The 23,668-nt window shown below is 41.3% G+C and overlaps 1 protein-coding gene across 4 annotated transcripts in view; it reads right to left on the bottom strand.

The window, feature by feature from the left end:
- The window catches only part of b4galt2 (UDP-Gal:betaGlcNAc beta 1,4- galactosyltransferase, polypeptide 2), a 489,610-nt gene extending 469,279 nt beyond the window's left edge, over window positions 1–20,331 (bottom strand). For 2 of the 4 annotated variants that reach the window (XM_043699063.1, XM_043699066.1), the window contains exon 1: window positions 19,906–19,987. Coding sequence is in view for 1 of the 4 variants with exons in the window: in XM_043699067.1 (XP_043555002.1) it covers window positions 19,906–20,044 (139 nt within the window). In the remaining 3 variants the exon portion in view is untranslated. Of the gene's footprint in view, window positions 1–18,975; window positions 19,033–19,905 lie in introns of those variants that run through there. The other 2 variants (XM_043699067.1, XM_043699065.1) reach the window with 2 other exon arrangements.
- Between the last annotated feature and the right edge of the window lie 3,337 nt (window positions 20,332–23,668).

Raw genomic sequence — 23,668 nt, 5'->3', positions numbered from 1 at the left:
CAAAAGCCCTTCTTCAGGAATACAGGCAGAGTGCCTGAGCTCTCCACCTTTCAGGCACTCTGCCTGTATTCCTGATGAAGGGCTTTTGCCCGAAACATCGATTTTACTGCTTCTCGGATGCTGCCTGAACTGCTGTGCTTTTCCAGCACCACTCTACTCCAGCTTTAGTACTTGAGGAATCACTAATATACAGTGCTTACTGGCAATCAGCAGTAACCATTTCCACTTCAGACTTTATGATGGAAAGAAGCTCGTTGAGGAAGCAGTCGAAGATGGTTTGTCCTCGGACACTAACACTAGGAAAACTGACACGGCTGAGATGACTCGTCTCCAACAACAACATTCAGCTTAAAATAAACACAGATATTGCTGTGGAAACTCAGCAGGTCTGACAGCATCTGTGGAGAGAGAAACAGAGTTATTGTTTCAGGTCCAGTGACCCTTCTTCAGAATCGTCTTTCTCTGTGTCAGGTACGACTTCAACCAGTGGTGAGGTGTCTGCGGATTCATTTTCACTTCTATATGGCTGGGGTTGCTTGGTGGCTCACTCAGTCAAATGCTTTGATTTGAAGGATAAGGTCACCTCATCTCTAGAATTCAGTTCTTTTGTCTGTGTTTGAAAGAAAGTTGTAATGAGATCAGGAGTTGAGTGACCCTGGCAAAAGGCAAACTGAGCATCAGTAATTGGGTTATTACTGTGCAAGTGCCACTTGATAATGCTGTCAAATGCACTATACATCACTCTGCTAATGATTGAGTGTAGAATGGCGCAGTGATAAGTTGCCTGAGGAGATTTGCCCTACTTTTTTCAGAACAGCACATACCTTGCCATATTTTGGACAGATGCTAATGCTGTAGCTTGGTTAGGGGTAGCTTGGTTAGGGCTGGCTTGACTAGTCCAGCAACATCAGCACTCTACTGTCACTGTTTAGCATGCATGTAGTTCACATTGTTGGTTCATCCAAATTGGTACCTCCTTTTAAGTTTGTCTCGTGATGCTCTTGGAACACCCTGCTGCACTTCTCAGTGAACCATGATTAATCCCCCGACTTGAAGACAATGATAAAATGAGACTACAGATTGTGACTAAATACAATTCTACTGCTAATGGCCCACAGCGACTCACGGATGTCCATTTTTGAGCTGCAAGATCTGTTTAAAGTCAGTCTCATTTTGCAAGGTGATAGTGACACATAACACAATGGACGGTCTGCTCAATGTGGAGCTGGGCCTTGGTCTCCATTTGTGCTGTGCAGTGGTCACTCCTATCCATACTGTCATGGACAGATACATCTGGTCCAGGCAAATTGGTGAACACCAGGTGAAGTAGATTCTGGTTCTCACACCACCTGCCACAAACTTAGCCTGGCAAATATGTCTTTCAAAATAGTTCAGTGGCATTACTGGGCCACCCTTGGCAACAGGCTTGAAATTCCTCATCTAGAAAACATTCTGAATCCTTTCTACTCTCACTGCTTCTTCAAACTGGTATTCAAAACGGAGGAGCATGGGTTTATCATTATAGGGAGGAACAGTCATCAGCAAGAGGTCTCCTTACCCTTGTCTGACTTGATGCCACAAGACTTCATAGGATCAGAGTCAACAATGAGGACTTCAGGGCTAACACCCCTCTAAGTGTCTACCCATTGTGTGATTAGCTCTTGTGGCGCAGTCCTGCCACAGGTTAGGTGATCGGGTCTGCTTGGATCAAAAACAATTGGCTGCAGGGCTTTCTCTGTGCTTAGATCTCTGTGAGTCTATAGAACAGGATAAATCCAGGGATACTGATGATGATGATTGGGAGGTATGATTCAGTGAATATAACCATGTCAGGCTGTTGCTCAAGTAGATTCTAGTACAACTCCCCCATTGTGACACAAGCCTTTAGTAAGGAGGACTCTGCTGGCTTGAACAGGCAGGCTGTTCCTTTGCATTTTCTGTGCTGAGGTGGTCTGGGTGCAGAGTCTGGTTTCACTCTTTTCTGCAGTGGTTTAATGCAACAAATGGATGTACTGAGCCTTTCAAAAGGCAGTTAAGTATCAACTACACAGTTATGGGGCTAGAGTCATGTTTAAGCCAAACCAAGGAAAGACAGCAGATTTCCTTCCCTGAAGGAGGAGTGTGAACCAGGTGGGATTTTACAACAATTGCGCATTTTCATGATCATTGACACTACGACTACCTATTCAAGGTTTATTAATTGGATTTAAATTTACCCAGTTGCTGTGGAGGATGGGGAACTCATTGGCCTCCAGATTACAAGCAAATGCAAAGTGCTGCATTTCCAAAGTAGAGTCATAACAGACTTGAAGCTTTAATTCTGTTCTCCCTCAACAGTCGCTGTCATGTCTGCCGAGTTTCTCCTGTAATTTATATTTCTACATCTGTATTACAATCCATTAACAAGCAGCATTAATGTTACTATTCCCTAGTTTAAAGAAAAGGTTGTTTGCCTGAAACATGGGCTATACAACTGGTTCAGGAAAGTACTTGCAAAGTACTGATATTTCTTGGTGCTATTTATTTCAAAAGTACAATGATTTACAAATACAGAACCAAGATAGCACAGAAGTAGGCAATTCAACCCAGTCAACTCTGCTGGCCATAGATTACAGCACTTAAAATAAACTCCACCGTCTTGCATTCTCCCCACACCCTTGCATATTGTCTCCTTCTTACAATTATCTATTTTATAAAAGATGCACAAATTTCTATCTCAACCACTTTCTATCAAAGTTTGTTTATGAAACGAAATAGCTTGTGGAAACCTGTCAACTTCTAATTAGGCCCTATCTCAATGGAAGTAAATCAAAGAATCATACAATACAGAAGAGGCCGTTCAGTCTGCACCAATAAAGCTATGCTAAACCTACACCAGTCTCACTTTCCAACACCTGGCCCATTGCCTTGAATGTTCTGACATTTCAATTGCTCATCCTTGTACTTTTTAAAAGGTTCTGAGGTTTCATGTTTCAACTGCTATCACAGGCAATGCATTCCAGATTCTCTCAACCTTCTGGTGAAAAACCTTTACTTCACATCCCCCCTCAACCTCCTACCTTTCACCTTAAAAGGTATGCTCCCTTGTTAGTAACTCTTCAAATAAGGGAACTGCTGCTTTCTATCCACCTTGTCCATGTCTCTCATAACCTTCTATATCTCAATCAGGTTCCCTCAGTCTTCTCTGCTCTAAAGAAAACAACCCAAACTTATCCAGCCTCTCTTCAGAGCTAAAATGCTCCAACCCAGGCAACATCCTGGTGAAAACACACACTGGAGATCGCAGTGGATCAGAGAGCATCCATGGAGAGACAACAAGCTCTGATGAAGAGTCATCTAGACTCAAAATGTTAGCTTGCTCTCTCTCCATGGATGCTGTCTGACCCACGGTGATCTCCAGCATTTGCGGTTTTCAATTCAGATTCCAGCATCTGCAATAATTTGCTCCAACATCCTCATGAATCTCCTCTGCAGCCCTCCTAATGCTATTACATACTTCCAACAATGCGGTGACCAGAAATGTACTCAGTACTCCAACTGTGGCCTAACAAAGGTTTTGTAAACCTCTATCCTAACCTCCCTGCTCTTATACTCAACTGATAAAGACAAGTATCCAGTATGTTTTTTTTTATATATTTTTATTAAGAAAAAATAGATTTTTAAATATTACAACAAATACAAAACAATGTAATTCAAAACAGTACAAAAATAGTACAAAACTAAACCCAAATAATAAAAAAATTTCCCAACCCATCCTCCTGTACGAATGTATAAACATATATAGAGAAGTATAAAATTAAAAAAAACCTAAACTAGCTATTTAACTAACTAAATAAATACCTAACAGCAAACAAATAAATAGTAATAACTCAGCCCAGCCAAACAAAACACTCATACATTCATAGTTCCTCCTCCCTGGATATTGGACTCATGAAACACAATCGTTACAGCTATATAAAAGCCCTTGTTAGTGTGGCAGATAAATCGGTGTCCAGGTATTTCATTTAGGGTTGCCATGCCTTGTAAAAATTCTCAGTTTTGTGGTGTACCATTTTTGTGAGAAAATCCAGGGGAATATGCTCCATAACAATCTTCTGCCAACCCAACAGGCCTGGGGGGGTTTTCGGATATCCACCCCAGCAAGGTATTCTTCCTTGCACAGAATATAAGAATATTGAAATGTTTTTCCTTATGCGAGTCTGTAGGAAATACAATGGGTAGGCCCAAAAGGATCGAAATAGGATCCTTCTCCACCCCACACCTAAAATCCTCTCCACTGCACATACCACAGCGCTCCAATATGTTTGAAGCCTGTCATAAGACCAAAGACAGTGGGTAAGAGTACCCGTACAGACCTTGCACTTAGGGCATGCTAAAGATACCCCTGGTTTAAATTTTGACGAATGGTCTGGGGCTAAGTGGACCCTGTGGAGAATCTTCAACTGTAAAGCATGGGTCCTATTGCAAATTGATATCTTCCTTGCATTCGCCCAAATATCCTCCCATGCCTCTGAAGAAACGTCAACATCCAGCTCTCTTTCTCACATCTTGCAGAGTCGATCAGAATCATCTGAGGTGACACCGCCCAATTGGTGATATAGAGTACTGACAGAGAGTGTACTCTTAGCCCTTAGTACCCCTCTTTCTATGTCAGATTTGTAGGGATCAGTCAAAAGTGTGGTCTTTGCTATATTTGTATTTTAACTTCTTTCATTTTTGCCTTTTTTGCTGCTGTACTACATGTATATGATTTAGAACAAGGCTCCATTTAGCCGTTAAGTATCAAAAAATCTAATGTAATTAATTATACCTTACCATTGACCTCCTACTCTTCCAGAGTTTAGATCAGAGTGGTGCTGGAAAAGCACAGCAGGTCAGGCAGCATCCGAGGAGCAGGAAAATAGACATTTCGGGCAAAAGCCCTTCATCAGGAATAGAGGCAGGAAGCCTCCAGGGTGGAGAGATAAATAGGGTTCTATGTCAGATTTGTAGGGATCAGTCAAAAGTGTGGTCTTTTTTTGAATAAAATCCCTAACTTGAAAAAAACGAAAGAGGTCTCTATTAGGTAACTCGTACTTCCGTACTAACTGATCGAAGGACATCATTACATCTCCCTCAAATAAATCACCCATGCAAGATATACCCCTAGCTGCCCAACGTTTATATCCTGAATCTATCATACCTGGTTGAAAACTCAGCATACCCACTAAAGGTGTAAACAAAGATGTTTTGACAATATTACCTTCCCTCTGCCGAATTGCCCTCCATGCTTTAACAGTATTGATGACTATTGGGTTATGGCAATATTCCCTAACTGTCCTCACCTTTTCCAAAAACAGCAAACTGGTAAGGGGGCACCTTGCCTAGGAGATTTCGATATCTAGCCACACTGAAAGAGGGTCCCCACAAACCCAATCACTTACGTAGGTCAAGAGCGAGCTTAACTGGTAATTTTTAATGTCCGGAAGGTCTACTCCCCCCAATCTGTGAGGCAACTGCAGTTTGGCTAATTTAATGAGGGGCCGTTTACGGTGCCAGATAAAGGAGCTGAACCAACTGTTCAGTCTCCTGAGTGTTTGTTTATTGATAATCAGGGGGAGCATCCGTATAAGGGTATAGCAAACGAGGGAGAACATTCATCTTAATAAGTGTTATCCGACCCAACCATGAGACTGGAAGTGCCTCCCATCTTTGGAGATCTTGTTCAATTTTTTCAAATAATTGAGTAAAATTGGCTTTGAACAGCCAATCCAGAACTGGAGTAATGAATATGCTCAAATACACAAAACCCCCCTGTGACCACCTAAATGGGAATCTATAGTCACTCTCAAGAGCCAACTCTTTCGTAAGACCACCCATAGGCATAGCCTCTGATTTAGCAAAATTAATCTTATACCCTGAAAAAGCGCCAAACGCGTGAATGCATTATATCAGGCAAGGCACTGAGATTGCTGGATTTGTCAAGAAAATTAGAACATCATCTGCATACAGTGAGATCTTACGTAATTTTGACCCCACTTCTGGAGCTGATATATTGAGATCCCCATGATTGGCCTCTGCCAACGGTTCAATCACCAACGTAAAAAGTAATGGTGAAAGGGGACAGCCCTGCCGGCTGCCCCTAGAAATATTAAAATTGCTTGATCGTACCCCGTTGGTAATGACCGCAGCGAGAGGTACACTGTGGAGAACCTTTACCCATCTTATGGGAACTTCGCCCAGACCAAACCGGTCTAGAGTATAGAAAAGGTACGGCCACTCAACTCGGTCAAATGCCTTCTCTGCATCTAAAGAAATCACCAATCCCTGTATTGACTGCTGTTGGCATACTTGAATTACGTTAAGAAGCCTCCTAACGTTATTGGAGGATCTCCGACCCTTTATGAAGCCGTCTGATCCTCTTTAATAATAGAGGGTAACACAGTCTCCAGCCTTAACGCAAGAACCTTAGAGAGAATCTTAAAGTCCACATTTAAAAGCAAGATGGGCCTGTATGAAGCACAGTCTTCTGGATCCTTCCCTTTTTTAAGGATAAGTGAAATATTGGCCTCTCTCAGAGATGGTGGGAGACAAACATGACTGTATGAATCATTAAACATATTCAGCATCGGGCCTGAAGGTATACTTATAGATTTCACTGGGAAGTCCATCAGGACCGGATGCCTTTCCACTCTGAAGCTGCCTCACAGCTTCCTGCCCTTCTTGCTCTGATAATGGGGCATTGAGAAAGGACTGTTGTTCGGGAGTCACACCCGGGTGCTTCAGATCTCTAAAAATGGTTTCCATTTTGGCCTGCCCCTCCTCACAATTCTCAGACTGATATAACTTAGAGTAGAATCTCTGGAACGTCACATTAATCTGTTTAGAATCACATGTTAGGTTCCCAGACCCTTCCCTAATCGCTGTAATGGTTTGTCGGGCACTTCTCTTTCTGGCAAGATATGTTAAGTATTTGCCTGACTTGTCACCATGCTCATATAACCTTTGATTTGCAAAAGTCAGCTCCTTCTTTGCCATCTGAGTGAGCACAGAATTTAGTGCAGACCGCAGTGCCATAATCCTCTGTAGTTTGACCAACGAGGGTCTGTCAAAATAGGCCTTCTCGGCTGCCTTCAACCGTGCTTCAAGGAGACTCACCCTTCTGCCGCTTCCTACTTGTGGAATATGAAATAACTAACCCTCTGGCATAAGCTTTGGCAGTTTCCCAGAGAACACATGAGCTATCAACCGAGCCTATGTTGATGTCTAGGAATGTCCGAAATTCCCTAGAGAAATACTCCACAAACTTGCTGTCCATGAGAATAAAGGGGTCCATTCGCCAGTATCTTGAATCCACTGTAACATGCTTAATCTTAACCATGAGGTACACTGCAGCATGATCAGAGATGGCAATATTACCAATCGTACAGGATGCCACAAGATCCAGGGTTACCGCAGGGGTCAGAAGAAAAATCAATACTCGTGTGACATCTGTGCGGATTGGAGAAAAACGTGAAATCCCTACCTGTAGGGTGGAGACACCTCCAGACGTCCACCAATCCTAATTCCCCACACAGACCCAATAACTGTTTAGTTTGCGCTGAGGGTATCGAGGGACCTTTAGGCAACCTGTCTACTGTGGGGTCCATGAGGCAGTTAAAAATTCCCCCTATAATGATGTGCCGAGACTTGAGACTTATCAATTTAGAAAAAGCATTTACCAAGAATTTAAGAGGATGAGCTGGGGGACAATAAACATTTAAAATGCATATTCTTCCCCATTTATCAAGGCTTTGAGAATTACAAACCTCCCGTATGTGTCTCTAACACATTCCAACAATTTAAATGAGAGATTTTTCCTTACCAATATAGCCACTCCCCTACTTCTGGTATTAAATGATGAAAAATTAACTCGGTCAAAACCATTCTGCTGTAATTTCAGATGCTCCTTGTCATCCAAATGTGTCTCCTGTAACAAAGCAATATCCACCTTCTCCTTTCTAAGACTCAAGAGTACCTTCTTCCTCTTTATTGGTGAGTGACTTCCCTTGATATTCCAGGTACACCATTTAATCAAATCATTAGTCATAATCTTCTGCAATTACATTTAAATTCCAGAGAGGAGGAACCCGAACCACAAATTGCTGAGCCTTAGTGTCGCATGGTCCACCAAACACAAAAAATACATAAACTAAAACCACTACATTTAACAAACATACAAAATTATTAGAAATAAAAAACAACAAAAACCAGAAAACAAACCAACATATAAAGCGCCAATAGCGCTGAGTAGGGGAACTCACCCCCTGCCTGGAAGGGACAACTACCCGTCCCGAACTGTCCATAAATAGGCAACTAACCATCTCAACCACCTTCACTTCTCCCAGCTAGAGCCGCATCGCAAGCACAAGCTAAAAAGAATAAACACCCCATAGAATATCAATAGGAATTTTAAAAAATTATATAAGAAAAAAGGAATAAATACCCCACCCATCCTTTGGTATGTCCTAATTTAGAAATTTAAAATGTACATCTTAACCACCGCCAGACATAGTTTGAACCAAATTATTATCAATACAGGAAAATAAAGGGGAAAAACAAAGCTCCAACCGGATTTCCTCCATTTCTTTTACAGAATGATAAACACATACCCAGGCAACAATATTTATACATATTACAATTGTTTAAATTAGGTTAGTTTGTCCACAAAGTCTCTTGCCTTCTCCGATGTGTCAAAGAGATGCATGGATTCATCTAAGGTGATCCGAAGCACTGCCGGATATCTCAGGGAGTACTGAATCCCAAGCTCCTTCAATCTTCTCTTGACACCATCATACGATTATCGTTTCTGGATCACCGCCACTGAAAAGTCCTGAAAAAACATGGTCTTAGACCCCTCGTAAATTAGGGCCTTTGGATCCTTCCCCTGGAGTCTGGAAGCCTCCATGACTCTCTCCTTATCCTGGTAATGATGGAACCGCACCAGGAAAGGACGAGGGCATTCACCCAGACCCAACCTCCGTGCTGCGACCCAGTGAGCCCTCTCTATCTTCAATCCTCTCATGCCAGCCTCCAAGTCAAGGAATTTTGGAAGCCAATCTTCAACAAATTCCGCAGGCCGCTCACCTTCCTTACCCTCAGGCAGACCGATGATCTGAATGTTTTTTCTCCTGCCCGTTTTCAAGATCATCCACTTGGTCATGCAAATTACGAACCTGCGTCTTCAGGGCTTGGATCTCTTCCTTGAATGAACTGGCATCAGCTTCCACCACTGTGACCCTGTGCTCCACCTCATCCGTCCTCTTCTCCAGGTCCCCCAACTGCTGCTCATGTTTCTGTAGCATGAGAGAGACTGGAGCCAGCTTCTCTTCGATCTGTTTCTCCAACATCTTGCGAGATTTCGAGAGCTGGTTCACCAGGTCCTGGAGAGTAATCGGCTCCGAGGCTGCTGCAGGCTGAGCTGCAGGCCCGGCCTCAGATGCTCCTCCTCCCTTTTTAGGCATTTCTGGACAGCTGAAAATACAGGTAAGTCAATTTTTAAATGTTTCTTGGGGCTCCACAATCTTTCCAACGCCCCAAGAAATCCTGATGACCTGGGTTGGGTGGGTTAAAGGACCATCCTGCTCCTGCTGCGATGCGAAGCTCTGCAGTGTGATCTTCTCAGATCGCCGCCATCTTAGATCCCCCAGTATGTGTTCTTAAGTAGCTTATTAACCTGCCCTGCTACCTTCAGGGATATATGGTCAAACACCTTAAGATCCCTCCTAAGTGTTTTGTAATATTCCGCCATTCATCGAGTACTTCCTTGTTTTGTTTGTTCTTCTGTAGAGTATAACTTCATTCTTATCAAGGTTAAATTCCATCTGCCACTGATCTGTCCACCTAATCAACAAGTCTATATTCTCCTGTAACCAAAGACCTTCTTTCTCACTCTGTCAACTACCTGGTCAATCTTTCTGTCATCTACAAAATTACTTATCATCCCTTCTGCTCCCCCACATCCTCATCTATATCACAAACAATAAAGTACCCAGCACTGATCCCTGTGGTAAGACACTGGCCTCCAGTGGCCTTCTACCACCACTCTCTGTTACATACCACTAAGCCAATTTTGGATCTAACTTGCCAAGTTATCGTGAGACCCGTGAACCTTCCTGATCACTCTCCCATGTGGGATATTGTCAAAAGCTTGCTGAGATCCATATTAGCCACATCAACTGCACTACCTCATCTGCATACCTGACCACCCCTTCGAAGAATCCGACCAAATTTGTAAGGTATGACCTTCCTCTGAAGCTATGCTGATTATCCTTGATGAAACCTTGCCTTTCTAGGTGGAGATTAGTTTTTCCTTCCAAAATTTTCTCCAATAGTTTCCATATCACGGATGTCAGTCTCAGTGGTGCATAATTCCCTGGCTTATCTCTACCACCTTTCTTGAAAAGTGGAACCACATTAGCTGTCCACCTGTCCTCTGGCACTTCCGGTTGCCAAAGGGGTGGTGAAAGTTTGGGTTAGAGCTCCTGTAATTTCCTCTCTCATCCCCCACAGCAGTCTGGGGTAAAATTCATCTGGATTTGGAGTTTAGCTCATATTTAAGCTTGCCAAAACTTCTAATACTCACTCACTTCCTACGTAAAACTGCTCAAGAACCTCTCGGTCCTTCCAGACAAATTCCGTTCCTTTATCTTCCAGCTTCCAAGCGAAGACAGATGTGAAGTACTCAATTAACATTCTACCAATATCCTCTTTGGCCCTAATGTGCCAATTATTTCCTAGTTATCCTCTTTTCTGTTATACCAATAGAATACCTCCCCAAACATACCTGCCATGTTTTCTCATGCCCCTTCTTGGTTTTAATTGCTTTCTTAAAGTTTCCTTCTGCACTTTCTATACCCCACTCTGTTGATTTCCTCCCTTTTTAACCTGTTAAAAGCCTTTCCTTTCTATCTATCCTGTCCAGAATATTTCTAGACCTTCAGAGTTCTTTGGGCTTGTTGCTCCTACATTTCACCTGAGATGAAATGTGTTGGGCCTGTACTATCCCAGATCCCTTTTTGAATGCCCATCCGCACACCACCCCCCCTCGCCCCAAAATTCTGTTGCAGATTTACTCACAAGCAGTTGTTCCCAGTTTACTTTGGGCAGTTCCTGCCTTATTTTAATAAAATCTACCTGCCCCCAATCCAAAATCCTTTTTGCAGATTGTTTAAGTTTGTTATGAAAATGGAAAGAGGCAAACGGTGTTGAGGCTGCTATCACAAAAGCGCTCTCCCACTGAAGAACTCAGGCTGTCCAGTCTGATCTTCAATTTAATCATTGCTACTTTACAACAATTCAGAGTACTTTCAATAATATCCTTGCATTCACCATTTACTGACATTCCCAATGTGCCCTTCAGCAAAAGGAAGAATACATCCCTTATTCTGAGGCAAGATGCAATATTTTTTGATTTTCCCCTCAAAAAATAAAGGAGACTGAATCTAGGATTTTATTTCAAGCAGATGAAGAGTTTATATCAGTGTATTACAACATCTTTTAATCTTGTGAATACCTAACAAGGAAACATAACACATTAGAAAGGCAACAGCTATTGCCCAAGAGCCAACATGTGGAAACAGCAGCAGCTGTCATTAAACCTGTTGGTTAGAAGAAAAATGATTGTCGATCCCATAAATTATGGCGACAGTAGCAAGTATTTGATGAAAATGGAAGATTGCTCATCTGCTTCCTTGTAATAGCCTGTTGTATTATGGATGGTATATAATTGCAAATAGCTGTTGTTGAAATCACTTCTTGTAAGCCACTTCTTTGTGAGAATACTGAGTTAAATCTTATGATTTTTGGCTAAGTCTGCTGCATTGATCTTTTTGGAGGATTGTTCACCACGAAGCCTCATAAGTTTTGTCGCCATATCTTATTAAGCTCACCTCATTAACTAAATTACCCTGCCTCTATGTTATCCATCATGTCAGATTCCATCCTAATCTTACCAGGCACTGTAACCAGAACAACGCGCCTCCCAGCAGATATCTGCCAAAGTAAGGACAGCCCTTCTACCTGCGCCCTTCTGAAAAGTCTCTGTACACCAGGTCCACATTTGGCAATTTGGTGCTGTTCCTCAAAGCAATCTAATAGCACAGCAACCACAAAGTGATACCGTTCATGGCACATGGCAGACATTCCCACACAAATACAACCTCATTCTCTCATCCTAGTCACTGTTTGTCCACTAGGTAACACAGTCCTTTGCTATATCCAGTCTAAACACTCTCTCTAGATCACAATTAGACACCCACAATTTGTCATTAACCAGTGAGGGACTATCACATACAAGCAGACAATTCCAAATATGAGCTTTTACTTACAGCCAGCAATGGTGAACACAAGGAAAAATGAGTAGAGGCTACAGTTTTCCTCACGATGCAACCCAAATACTGGCATGAGACCAAACGACTATTCCACTACAGTCTGCTGCACCCAGTTCTCATCTACTGGAATCAGGAGTCAGCCATGTTCTGTCTGAATTTGACCTGCACAGTTGAGCACTGTCATGCAAAAGGACAATGTCATTCTCCTCAGTGTCCTACTGACCCTACAAGGCTCCACTTGTGACCTCCTCAAAATGATCAACACACAGAACCCCAGAACTAAATTCTGACCAACTTCAAAGAGATCCCTGACCTCTGTTGACGCAGCTCTCCAACTGATGATATGCGACTCCCCTGACTGCTGGTGCTGACCCTATGGGACAGACCATTGCACATTCCCTGGGATGTAGTCAGACAAATCCCCTGACCCCGAGTGCTCCAAGCAGATGTCTGACCACAACTAAGCACGCGGACTGTGCTGCCAACCGACTGTAGCACAAATATCCCCCATTCACCCCAACTGCGGTCTGAGGGCCAGCCTCCACCCAGTTTTTGCCCAAAACGCCGATTTTCCTGCTCCTCGGATACTGCCTGACCTGCTGTGCTTTTCCAGCACCACTCTAATCTTAATTCTGATCTCCAGCATCTGCAGTCCTCACTTTCACCCAGTTTCTGACAGGACCATTTGGTTGAGTACACATGCAGTTTGTTTTCCATGTAGGCAGTTGGTATATGCTGTAGGTGTTTAATTGACTTCTCAGTGTGCCATTCAATGACAAACATCATTGCACCCACCACAAAAATATGACAAGCAGCCTGTCTGTGCGTCTGCACAAAACAAAAGCACATCAAAATGGCGGCGCTGATAGCTTTTAGTTCTGGTTCAAGTGAAATGCATTAACAATCATGGCACATCAAGGTCATAGATAGTTGCCAAGTGAGCAGGGTTGAGGAGGAGCCTGGTCCAACCTGTAATCTGGGTGTCTCTCCCTGTGTGCTATACATCCTTACAGCAGCCTTTCACTGCCAGTTGGCGGTGCACCACTTCGTGCATGTACATTCTTCCTAAGTGACAGGTGGATCAGAGAGATGCAAAGATGGTATTAAAGGTTGCCAAATGTTGAATGCCAAACTCCATGGATGGAAGTTTGATGCCTGTGGATTGTGCCCGGAGATGTTGTTTGGTGCTGAGAAACCTGGAGGCTAGTCTAAAGTTGCTAAATACCCGCTCAGATTTCCATATCAAGAATTCTTGACATCGAGCTTGCTCAGCACAAGAGCATGATAAGAAACCGAATGTTAATGAGGTAAGTTGTAGCATTAATAAATAATGAGTTTCACAAACTATATTCCACATTAACTGGCATCTCATCACTGCTTTGAGACAAATTTGCTTTGCCATTTGGCAGATGTATAAATGATGCAGTACGTTGCTCCCAATATTGAGATAGGCTTCATGGGATTTCTCACATGATGCTGCAACAAATCTCATCACAGCCCACGTCTCTCAGGCCCCTATAAAATTCTATCCAATACCTCGCCATGACTCAGTGTCAGATTTTATTTGATTGTACACTATACAAGGCCTTGAAAAAATTACCATATTTAAAGGGGTTATAAAATGAAAGTTTTGTACACAATATAGAAAAATTTAATCCTATTACCCTTTTAGTTCCCTGTCACTCATCAAAAGAACAGTAAAAATGGAAACAGCAGCACTGCAACATGTAAATTTCTCATCATCAATAACCAGCAAAGCAATATAAAGGTGAAGTTCTCCAGATCTCAACATTTCCTTGACCTAGGTAGGATTACAAAGGCTGAATACCACAGGAGAAACGAGACTTACTGCCTTTTAACACCAAGGCAGCACTGAACCAAGTACGGCACTATAAAGCCCAAATGAAAACTGCTGTCAATCAAGCAAATCCTCCAAAGGCTTGATTCATGCCTAGCACAAAGGAACACCCTTGTGATTGGCAGAGACAAGTCAACACAAGCCCAAGAAAATGCTCAAAATCACTTTAAACAGGGTCCAGCTACTTCACTGACCTTACATCTGTTAAAATCAGAAATGGGGTTGCTTGCTGATGATCCAGTGGTAATCAGTTTTATTCACCATCATCAGAGCTAGCACACAGCAGGACCTCAATAACATCTACTATTTGGGCAAATAAATGAAAAGCGCATGCTACATAAATGGTAAGTAATGCAAGCCAGTTATCACCCTGTCCCTGACTATCTCTGACACCTGTGTATTCTGCTCACTATCCACTCCATTGATTACCAGCACTCTATGTCCTCCAGTTTGCAGGAAGCTCTATTGCATTTTATCAAGGTTACTATGAGAGCACATCATTTCACGTGACTTATAGCACGAAAACAGAACAGAAACTGCAATGGTCTGTGAACACCCTCACTTCCAAATTCCCATTCAAGTCATGCAATACACTGGATGAGTAATATATCACTGCTCCTTTATTGTTTTTGGATCAACCTCCTACGTCACACCATTGTAAGAGCACCAAAGACATCAGGTGTACACTGATTTGAGTCTACCAGTATTGGGCAATAATTGCACCATTCCTAACTCCACAGCCTATAAATATTTCTAATGCAGTTGTCACTTTAATTAAATATAATGTAGTGACAAAAATCTTTCAAAACATTTTTGAGCTTAACAGTTTTTATACATTAATAACCACAAGCATTGACTTATATTAACAGAAATATATTAATTATGGGGACTATCTAATGTGGTGGTTAGGGTACAATACTTCAAAGTGACCAACACTATTTTAAACCCATTTTCCTGGGCTCAACCTGGCAAGGAATTTGGGGCCTGTTTCCTCTAGTAGTAGAAGATCCAATTCAAGTCTTGAAGTGCCAAAGGGTTTCCCTCGAAACGCGCTAGATTTCAAAATACTCAGAAGAATAATAATCTGTATCTGTTCCATTTAAACAAAACCCTCTCAATGATCATACGACAAGGTCATATGAAAATAGGAACATCAATATGTAATTTGGCCTATCTGCCTGTTCCACTACTGAAGAGGTGAATAAGATTATGGCCAATGTAATTTTTGCCTTAACTCCACCTTCCTGCCTACCCCCATAATCCTCAAATGTTCCTTTTCAATCAAAAATCTGTGAAACTCAGTTCTTCAACATATTCAATGACCCAGGCTCCACTGTTTGCTGGTGAAGAGAATTCCAACAGGCTAAAGATCCTCAGAAGAAATTCTCCCTCATTTCCATCTTAAAAGAAAGACCTTTTATTTTTAAGCCATTTAACCTAGTTCTAGAATCCTCTGCACATTATCTCAACATTATCTCAACATCTACAACATCAAGATGCCTTGGAGTCAAAAATGGTTTAATAAGATCACTTCTCATTCATCTATACTCCTGAGGAGAGGCTCAATCTACCCATAAAAACTCTTGACCATATTCCCCATTCTCTCTGAAAGCACACTAAACCCAATATCCTCAACCTTCTTGGAGGAGAGGAAACACAAAAGATTTGGTAGAGATAAACAAGATTTTGACAGGTTTACACAAGGTAGAGAAAGAGAAAGCCGTTTCCCCATTAGCTATGACACAAGAACAAAATGTCACAGATTTAAAAGTTTTGGACAAGAAGTCGAAGGGGAGGGATCAGAAGAAGAGCTTTTCTTTACACAACAATGGGACCATCCTGGAATTTACCATCTGCAAGACTGGCAACAATGCAGCAAAGATGCAGCGCTCTGAAAACTAGAACCTTCAAATAAACCTGCTGCACTATAACCGGATGTTGTGTGATTTGTAACTTTCTCCACCCCAGTCCACCACCAGCACCTCCACATCATGACTAACAATGGAATAGTCAATGATTTCAAATGAAATTGGATGGATACTGGAGATCAGGGCTAAAAAGATAAAGCTTAGGAACAGGCCATAGTGGACTGCTCTCCAGTGAACTAGCAATGGGTTCAATCATCACCTGTGTGCTGTATTAACCTCATGGCCTTGTTGAAACTCCCATCCCAGTGTCCAAGATCCCAGACTCCCTCTACAGCAAATCTTGATTCTCGGACTTTTCTCGGTGTTATTATAAATGTTCTCTTGGGAATACACAAAGGACAACTCTCCTTGTCCCCCCAGATCTTGAGTTTCTAGCTTGGACTGTAGCTTAACCATGGGGACTAATCTCAGAACTGTCAGATACTACAGCACTGTACATGCTGACAAGTCAGTGGTTGTGATAACACTAGCAACCATGTTATAAAGCTCAACTTAGTACAAACAACATAGTAGATCTGCCCAACTCAAATAATACTGGCAAAGTCACAAAGTTACCAGTACATAAATAATGTGGCAGCAGTCACAAAATGTACACAAAACAACAGACCAGTACATTTGAAAGTGATATTCAAATATTAGAAATTCTGGGTAAAACTACCCGACTTTCTTCTGCTTTACTCCTACTTGATTAAACCCATGGATGTCTTTCTGTCCATCCAGCTAATTCTGAACATAATGATAAATTAAACAAAGAACTGCACATATTGGAAATCTCAATCAAAAACTGAAATTGCTGGAGAAACTCAGCAGCTCTGGCAGCATCTGTGGAAACTAAGCTGAGTTAACATTTTGGGACCAATGATTTTCTTCAGAACTGTTCTGAAGAGTTGCCTCTGGATCCGAAACATTAATGCTGCTTATTTTCTACAGATGCTGTCAGATCTACTGAGTTTCTCCAGCAATTTCTCATTCTGAACCTACTTTGTGATGCCCACATTTCAAAGAATGTTACCTTCCTCTTATCCATTTTCTATGGAGTCCAATTCTCACGTCCATGGAGAGTTGCAATACCCTACACTGGTAACTGGGCTAGATGCTCGCTGTGCTTTGTGTTGAAGCTTTATAACTTCAAGAGTTGAAGTTCAGGAATCAAAATGGGTTGCTAAGTACAATTGAAGGGAGAAAAACAGTCAAGTACAGGCATATGAAGCAAACACCTGACAGCTTTCTACTGTCAATGACTGAAGGAGAAATTCAGAGTATAAACAGAAGGAAGAAAAATTGAACAGCTGGAAAACATTAAGACACTGACTGAGGGAGGTTTGAAGAAAATCAAAGAATATGCAAATGACCCCAATATGGTGAAAACAAGCAAACTTTTACTTCCTGTCTTAAGTTCTTCTCTCTCAAAAGGAATTGAAAGGTGTGCGGTAGTATTGTTGGAATTGCATGCTATTGTTTTCTGTTGCACTTCATTTAAAACAGGTTTGTTATATTCTTTAGTCAAAAATTGCTTCGTTAATTAGAACTATGACTTCAGTTATCTCATGTGTCCAATTAAGGACCTTCTGACAGTTTGTCTTTTCTTCAACTTTGTAAGGCAATTATAATGGTTGGGTGGATTGAAGCTGATCACTTATAACAGTGACTTTATTGTGGGAAAGATAAGCTACACACCGAATTAAATGGGTACTCCCTCTCCTAGGAGAAAGTGAGGACTGCAGATGCTGGAGATCAGAGCTGAAAACTGTGTTGCTGGAAAAGCGCAGCAGGTCAGGAGAATCGACGTTTCGGGCATAAGCCCTTCTTCAGGAATGAGGTAAGTGTGTCCAGCAGGCTAAGAAAAAAGGTAGGGAGGAGGGGCTTGGGGGAGGGGCGTTGGAAATGCGATAGGTGGAAGGAAGTCAAGGTGAGGGTGATAGGCCAGAGTGGGGTGGGGGCGGAGAAATCAGGAAGAAGATTGCAGGGGGTTGGTTGGTTGACCTCCTTCCACCTATCGCATTTACGACGCCCCTCCCCCAAGTCCCTCCTCCCTACCTTTTATCTTAGGCTGCTGGACACACTTTCCTCATTCCTGAAGGGCTTATGCCCGAAACGTCAATTCTCCTGCTCCTTGGATGCTGCCTGACCTACTCCCTCTCCTAGGATCAACAAGCCTTCAATTAAGCAGCTTGTTGTATTCAACGAAGCTACTATCGAAGTGTCTGAGATTGCAGTTAATGGAGGACACCACTACACTTGACCTTTTCCCCCCCGAGTTCCAGAACTAACTTGAAAACCCGTGTAAAGAATAAGTTGTACACTGCTAAATTGATGGTGAGAACTGCAGATTGAGAAATAAGAATGAAAATAGAGATGAACTCCAGAAAGCACTGAGTTACCATCCAGATCATTCACCTCTCAAAGAAAAGGAGAGCTTTAAAAACCTAGCTGTTTAATGCGAGAAGTCCAAGACCATTATGATGCTTTGAGACAATTTTCTTATCGCGGCATTTTTTAAAGCACTATTTTATCTCAAGAGCGCAGCTTCACATGGGACAATACAACTGCTCGATATATATCATAGATCTCACTAAAAGTAAATAAACCACAGCAAAAACAAAGAAACTCATGCCCCATCAGTTCTCAGGCTAACCATTAGATGGTGTAGCACAACAGAGTTAGGGTGAATGAGGTAGCAGGGTAGCAAGAGAACAAAATAACACCAACCGCTCGGACTCACTTGAACGGGACTGAAATGGCTCTAACAAAGACTCACAACTGTTGAGAGATTTGTGACTTATCCAAGTGTGCAGCCTGGGGAAGGAAAGAAGGAAAACTATTTTGTCATTTACCTTACCTTTCTCTCACCCTTGCCCCATTACTCTTCTTAAACCTGAAAAGCATCACGTATACTTTCCACCTCTAACATGACAAAAGGAAAGATTTGATAGTTGCTATGGAAGCCAACGTGGCGACTGAGTTAATAAGTAAAAACAAAACACTGGCTCGCGGCACAAGCAAGTCTGCAAATTATTGTAACGCCAGCACAGGCATTTGACATGGTCTGATAAATTTATCAATGAGAATTTTGAAATAGTATACATTATCAGTACGTCATGCAAATGCAGAATGCATCCAAGATCAACTGAAACCTAAGATGTAAGTAGAACTTGTAGCTAAAGGCAACAAATTAAATAAATCAATTTGCATCCTTAAGCATACATGACATACTTTACAGAAAAAAACGTAAGAAGGGCAGCCAATGATACTTTTCATTTTAAAACGCTAAAAGGTAAAATAATATATTTTAAATGTGAGAAATATAGAGAAAATGTTGTAAAAAAAATTGATGTCTAACATACTAGGAAATTATTGGCCACGGATATGGAGTTAAACATTAATTGTACTGGTGCAAATCATAATCAGAAATAATAAAATTGGCGACAGCAAATTAACTGAAATGGATGGAGTATTGCAAAAACATAAATAAAATAGTTAATTGATTGCAACAATTTTTGCAGCCTAAAAACAGATGAACAAATACACCACTGAATCGGAACTGACACCTGAAGCCGACTTGATGGAAATTGAGCAGCGTTTAACAGGATCAATGCTGTCTAAATAGTATGGCGAGAGAACCCGGTATTAACTCGTCAGGTCCTTAGAAATCCGAGAACCGGGGAGGAAGAAAGGAATCCTAAAGGCTTTCATTAATTTTAAATAAATTAAATAAATCGCATCTGCGTATATTTCTGGACTAACATACATCTTAAAATATTAAACTCACCTGTTTTCCCACTGCAAAATGTAGCACCGATACATCTCCTACTAGGAATAAATCTTTGTTTGTCTTTACCTCTCCGTTGATCAAAACGAGCGAGATAGAAATTGCAGCGTGCAAAAAAAAATTCACCCAATGCAATCATCCGCCGCTAGAAAAGGCACTCAAAGACACAAGACATTTAGAAATGAGAGGGGGAGGGGACAATATGGACAAAAGCATGAAAATAAAATCTTACACATTCTATATTTAAAAAAAGAAAATCTTTGTAATAGTCCCCTACATGCTGCGGCCGAGCAAAGGGGCCACAAAGAACTGTCCAGCGGGAGGAGGACAGATTGTATCAATGCGGAGTAGAAACCTGGCTTCACTCCCAGCGGTTAGTTACAATGTTACCATTTGCCTTGGAACCGCTACATAACTATTCTAAAAAAAAGGTACGGAATCCTGCAAGGATCAAATTCAAATCTGCCACCAGAGGGTGCAATGTGTGAAGGGGTTGAGGAAGAAAGATTAATTCCACTTAACCCTTTGTCTACTCTGGTTCAGCTTCACCTGCTTGTGAATTCTTTCAATAGGAGTGAAAGTAAGCACAAGCACGGTAAGTAAATCCTAAAAAATAAATAACAGAAGTTTTTTTTTAGTACCTTGTAAAGACAAGGTAGAAAGATATTTTGCAGAATTGTTGAAATTATGTTATTTGCATTAAAAGTGTTATGTAATGCATTTAACGTAATAAAACATCTCAAGATGCTTAAAATGATCAGTATACAACAAAGAATAACATTGAGCATCATAAGAAGGCATGAGGGCAGATGATCAAAAGCTAGGTTAACCTACTGTATATTAATATGGTAGAATATTTGGACATGTGTAGTATGCAATGATGCAGTAAATGTAGACCTGTGAACTGACTTTCCCTTGTGTTGGTCTTCTTAATTTCTGTCAAGTAATATTCCACAAACTGGACAAGGAAGATGAACATGCTACACCAGCATGTCCAGGATCAGTTGAACAGCCTTAACATTTCAAATAAGTGCAGGCATGTCCCTCCACAAATCTGGGAAATATCTGCTCCATCATGGACCAAAGGATAGATGCCATGCTTAAACAGCGCTCTCACTAAAGTGAGGCAATTGTTCCAGTGCTTTAGAGATAGCAGTAGAAGCCAACCCAGACCAGAGAAGGAAGGATTCCTTAAACACTACAGAATCCTTCAGCAAACAGTATCATCTCCATGACTACATGAGTTGCTGAAGAAAATGTGAAATAGGAATGGTCCAATGCAAAACAAGATGTTCATATTAAAAACCAAAAGAAATGTGGATGTGTAAATCAGAAACAAGAACAGAAATTACTAGAAAAGCTCCACAGATCTGGCAGCATGTGTGAAGAGAAATCAGAGTTAACATTTCAGGTCCAGTAACCATTCCTCTATGTTGCTTGGAAGAGAAACCTGAGCAGTGATGCATTGCTTGTTTATTATAACCAAAATCGTTGCCTGAGGTCAGCACGTAATGCTTTAAAACAGTGATTTCAAGTTTTGTTCCTGGACTTAACTCCATTTTAATGCCTCTGATATTATGTAAGATCAATGGTGAGCAGGATAGCCTGAGCTGCTAGGCAGGCATGGTGTTTTCGCTCATAACCAGCAGTGGGTGTGCAGAGGTTGTGTGTGGAGGCAATTACTTAATCCAATTGAATCTTTTACAAAGAACCTCTGAATAAGCTTTATTTTTGCAGCTGCAAGTGGACCTCAGAGATCTGACTGTTAGACCGTGCCCACCATTTGAAAGAAAGTTGAGGATTTAAAAGGACCTCGGAGCAGTAAGTGAGCAATCCTGCACTCCATGGTAGCCATCGGTGCCTTGGAACCAGTGACCCTGAAATCTTGTCTCATGACCCCTCTGGGGATCATTGTGGGAAGCAATGCAATACACTATGGAACTGGTGCAATTCTGTCTTGGATGAGGTTAAAAGTGGCCCATATCACTTGTGTCATGTTCTCTTACCAAGCGTGAACACAACATTGTATAGATAGAAAAGGAATTGCTTGCAATCATCTTCAGAATCAAAAAATTTCAAACTTTGTAAGGTAGAAGCTAGTAGAAGATAATCAACCCCGGGACTATTCTCAGACCAAAATCTGCAAAATCAACAATGGCATTGTCAAGGAGACAGATGTGGGCTATGCAATACTTCTCTTGCGATTCAACTGCAATAAATCAAAAGAGAATGCTATAGCTGACCTTTATCATGTTGGCTGCATTCAGACTCAGATGCAGGCTAGAAAGGCCCAATCTTCACAAAAAGGATTAGCAGATAGTAATGTCCCAATGACTGCAACAAAAATTAGTGCTGAAATTCAGAAAAAATGCGTAGTAAAAAGGAAATATGAGCAGACATTGAATGACTTACTCGATTGATAATTGGGATGAAGATCAGCTTTGTTACCTTGTGAGGGAAAGATAGGCAGGGTAGGCCTGTATCCTTTGGAATTGAGAAGAATAAGAGATGATCTTTTTGAGATGTATAAGTTCCTGGCAGAACTTGACAGGGTGGATGCTGAAAGAAAGTTGTCATTTGTGGGAGAGACCAGCACTAGTGGATACAGTTGAAAAATAGAGTATCTTGCATTTAGATGGATGTTGGAGCAATGTTTTTCCCTCAAAGCTTTGTGAGTGTTTGATTCCTGTTGTCAGAGAACAGTGAAGGCAATGTCATTGAATATTTTTAAAGAAAAAGTAGACAGGTTCATGACTAAGCAGAGAGTCAAAGCTTATCAGGAGTAGGTGAATGAACTAATTTCTTGGGTCAAACATCACTACTAGTATGAAATGGTCTAACAACTGCCATGTATATTAGCTCTTGTAATATCTATCATGATGACTGGGTCTTGTTGAGATAGATGTCTTGAAGTTTATTAATAACACTAATACTTTTACATTGCTGCACATGGCCAAACTGTCATTATTGACACTATTGAATATTACATACAAATAACTTAAACAATAATTTCATTGTACTCAGCGCCTGAATGAAAGTGGGGTCCATACATTCATATTGGAATGTCAGATGTGCTACCATATAACTGTCTTAAAAATACACTGTCTGTCTGGTCTGGTCTGCATACTTCTTAGATTTTGTTTACATGCTTGCATGCCACGGATGGAATTTTAGCTAAGTCCTTGAGATTGTTCCTTGGTTGACCCTTCTTCACATATTGCTGTTAAGCACTGTGTTGCACTTTGGGTTTTCCTGGACAATATGATTTCTTGCACTTTTTAGACAAATATTTTCTTGTGGAACATAGCTTGCATATGTTGCAAGGTGCTAGGCACTGTTTAGGTAGGTGAGACAAGCTACAAGTTACATTTAGATTGAGATGTTTTGCTAAACCTGTTGGAACAGATAGTCAATTTGAGCATCAGAAGATGTTGCTGACCTGTCACAGTTGTATTGAAGTTGATTTCTTCTAGCAGTGTGCAATTTATACTTTCTTTGGATTTGTCTATAAGTAATTTCCCGAAGGATTTAATAGGAGTATGCGCATGATAATTTTTGTAGGTTTTTCAGCTAACTTAGCTCCAGTGAAATCACATTCTGTACCTACCTATGCAATGGTCAATTATTTCACCTGGCTGTCGTTGATCTGATATTGAGTCAAGCTTATGTTTCCTGAAGTTGACTTGCACTTTTTGTTGTCCTTCTAAAAGCAGGACAATATTATCAGAATCTTTGAAGTCATCATTAGAAATGTTGGCAGAAA

The sequence above is a fragment of the Chiloscyllium plagiosum genome, chromosome 11 (genome assembly GCF_004010195.1).
Source record: "Chiloscyllium plagiosum isolate BGI_BamShark_2017 chromosome 11, ASM401019v2, whole genome shotgun sequence".
Lineage (NCBI taxonomy): Eukaryota > Metazoa > Chordata > Chondrichthyes > Orectolobiformes > Hemiscylliidae > Chiloscyllium > Chiloscyllium plagiosum.
Note: the sequence above shows the minus strand (reverse complement) of the source record. Positions and strands in the feature narration are given on the sequence as shown.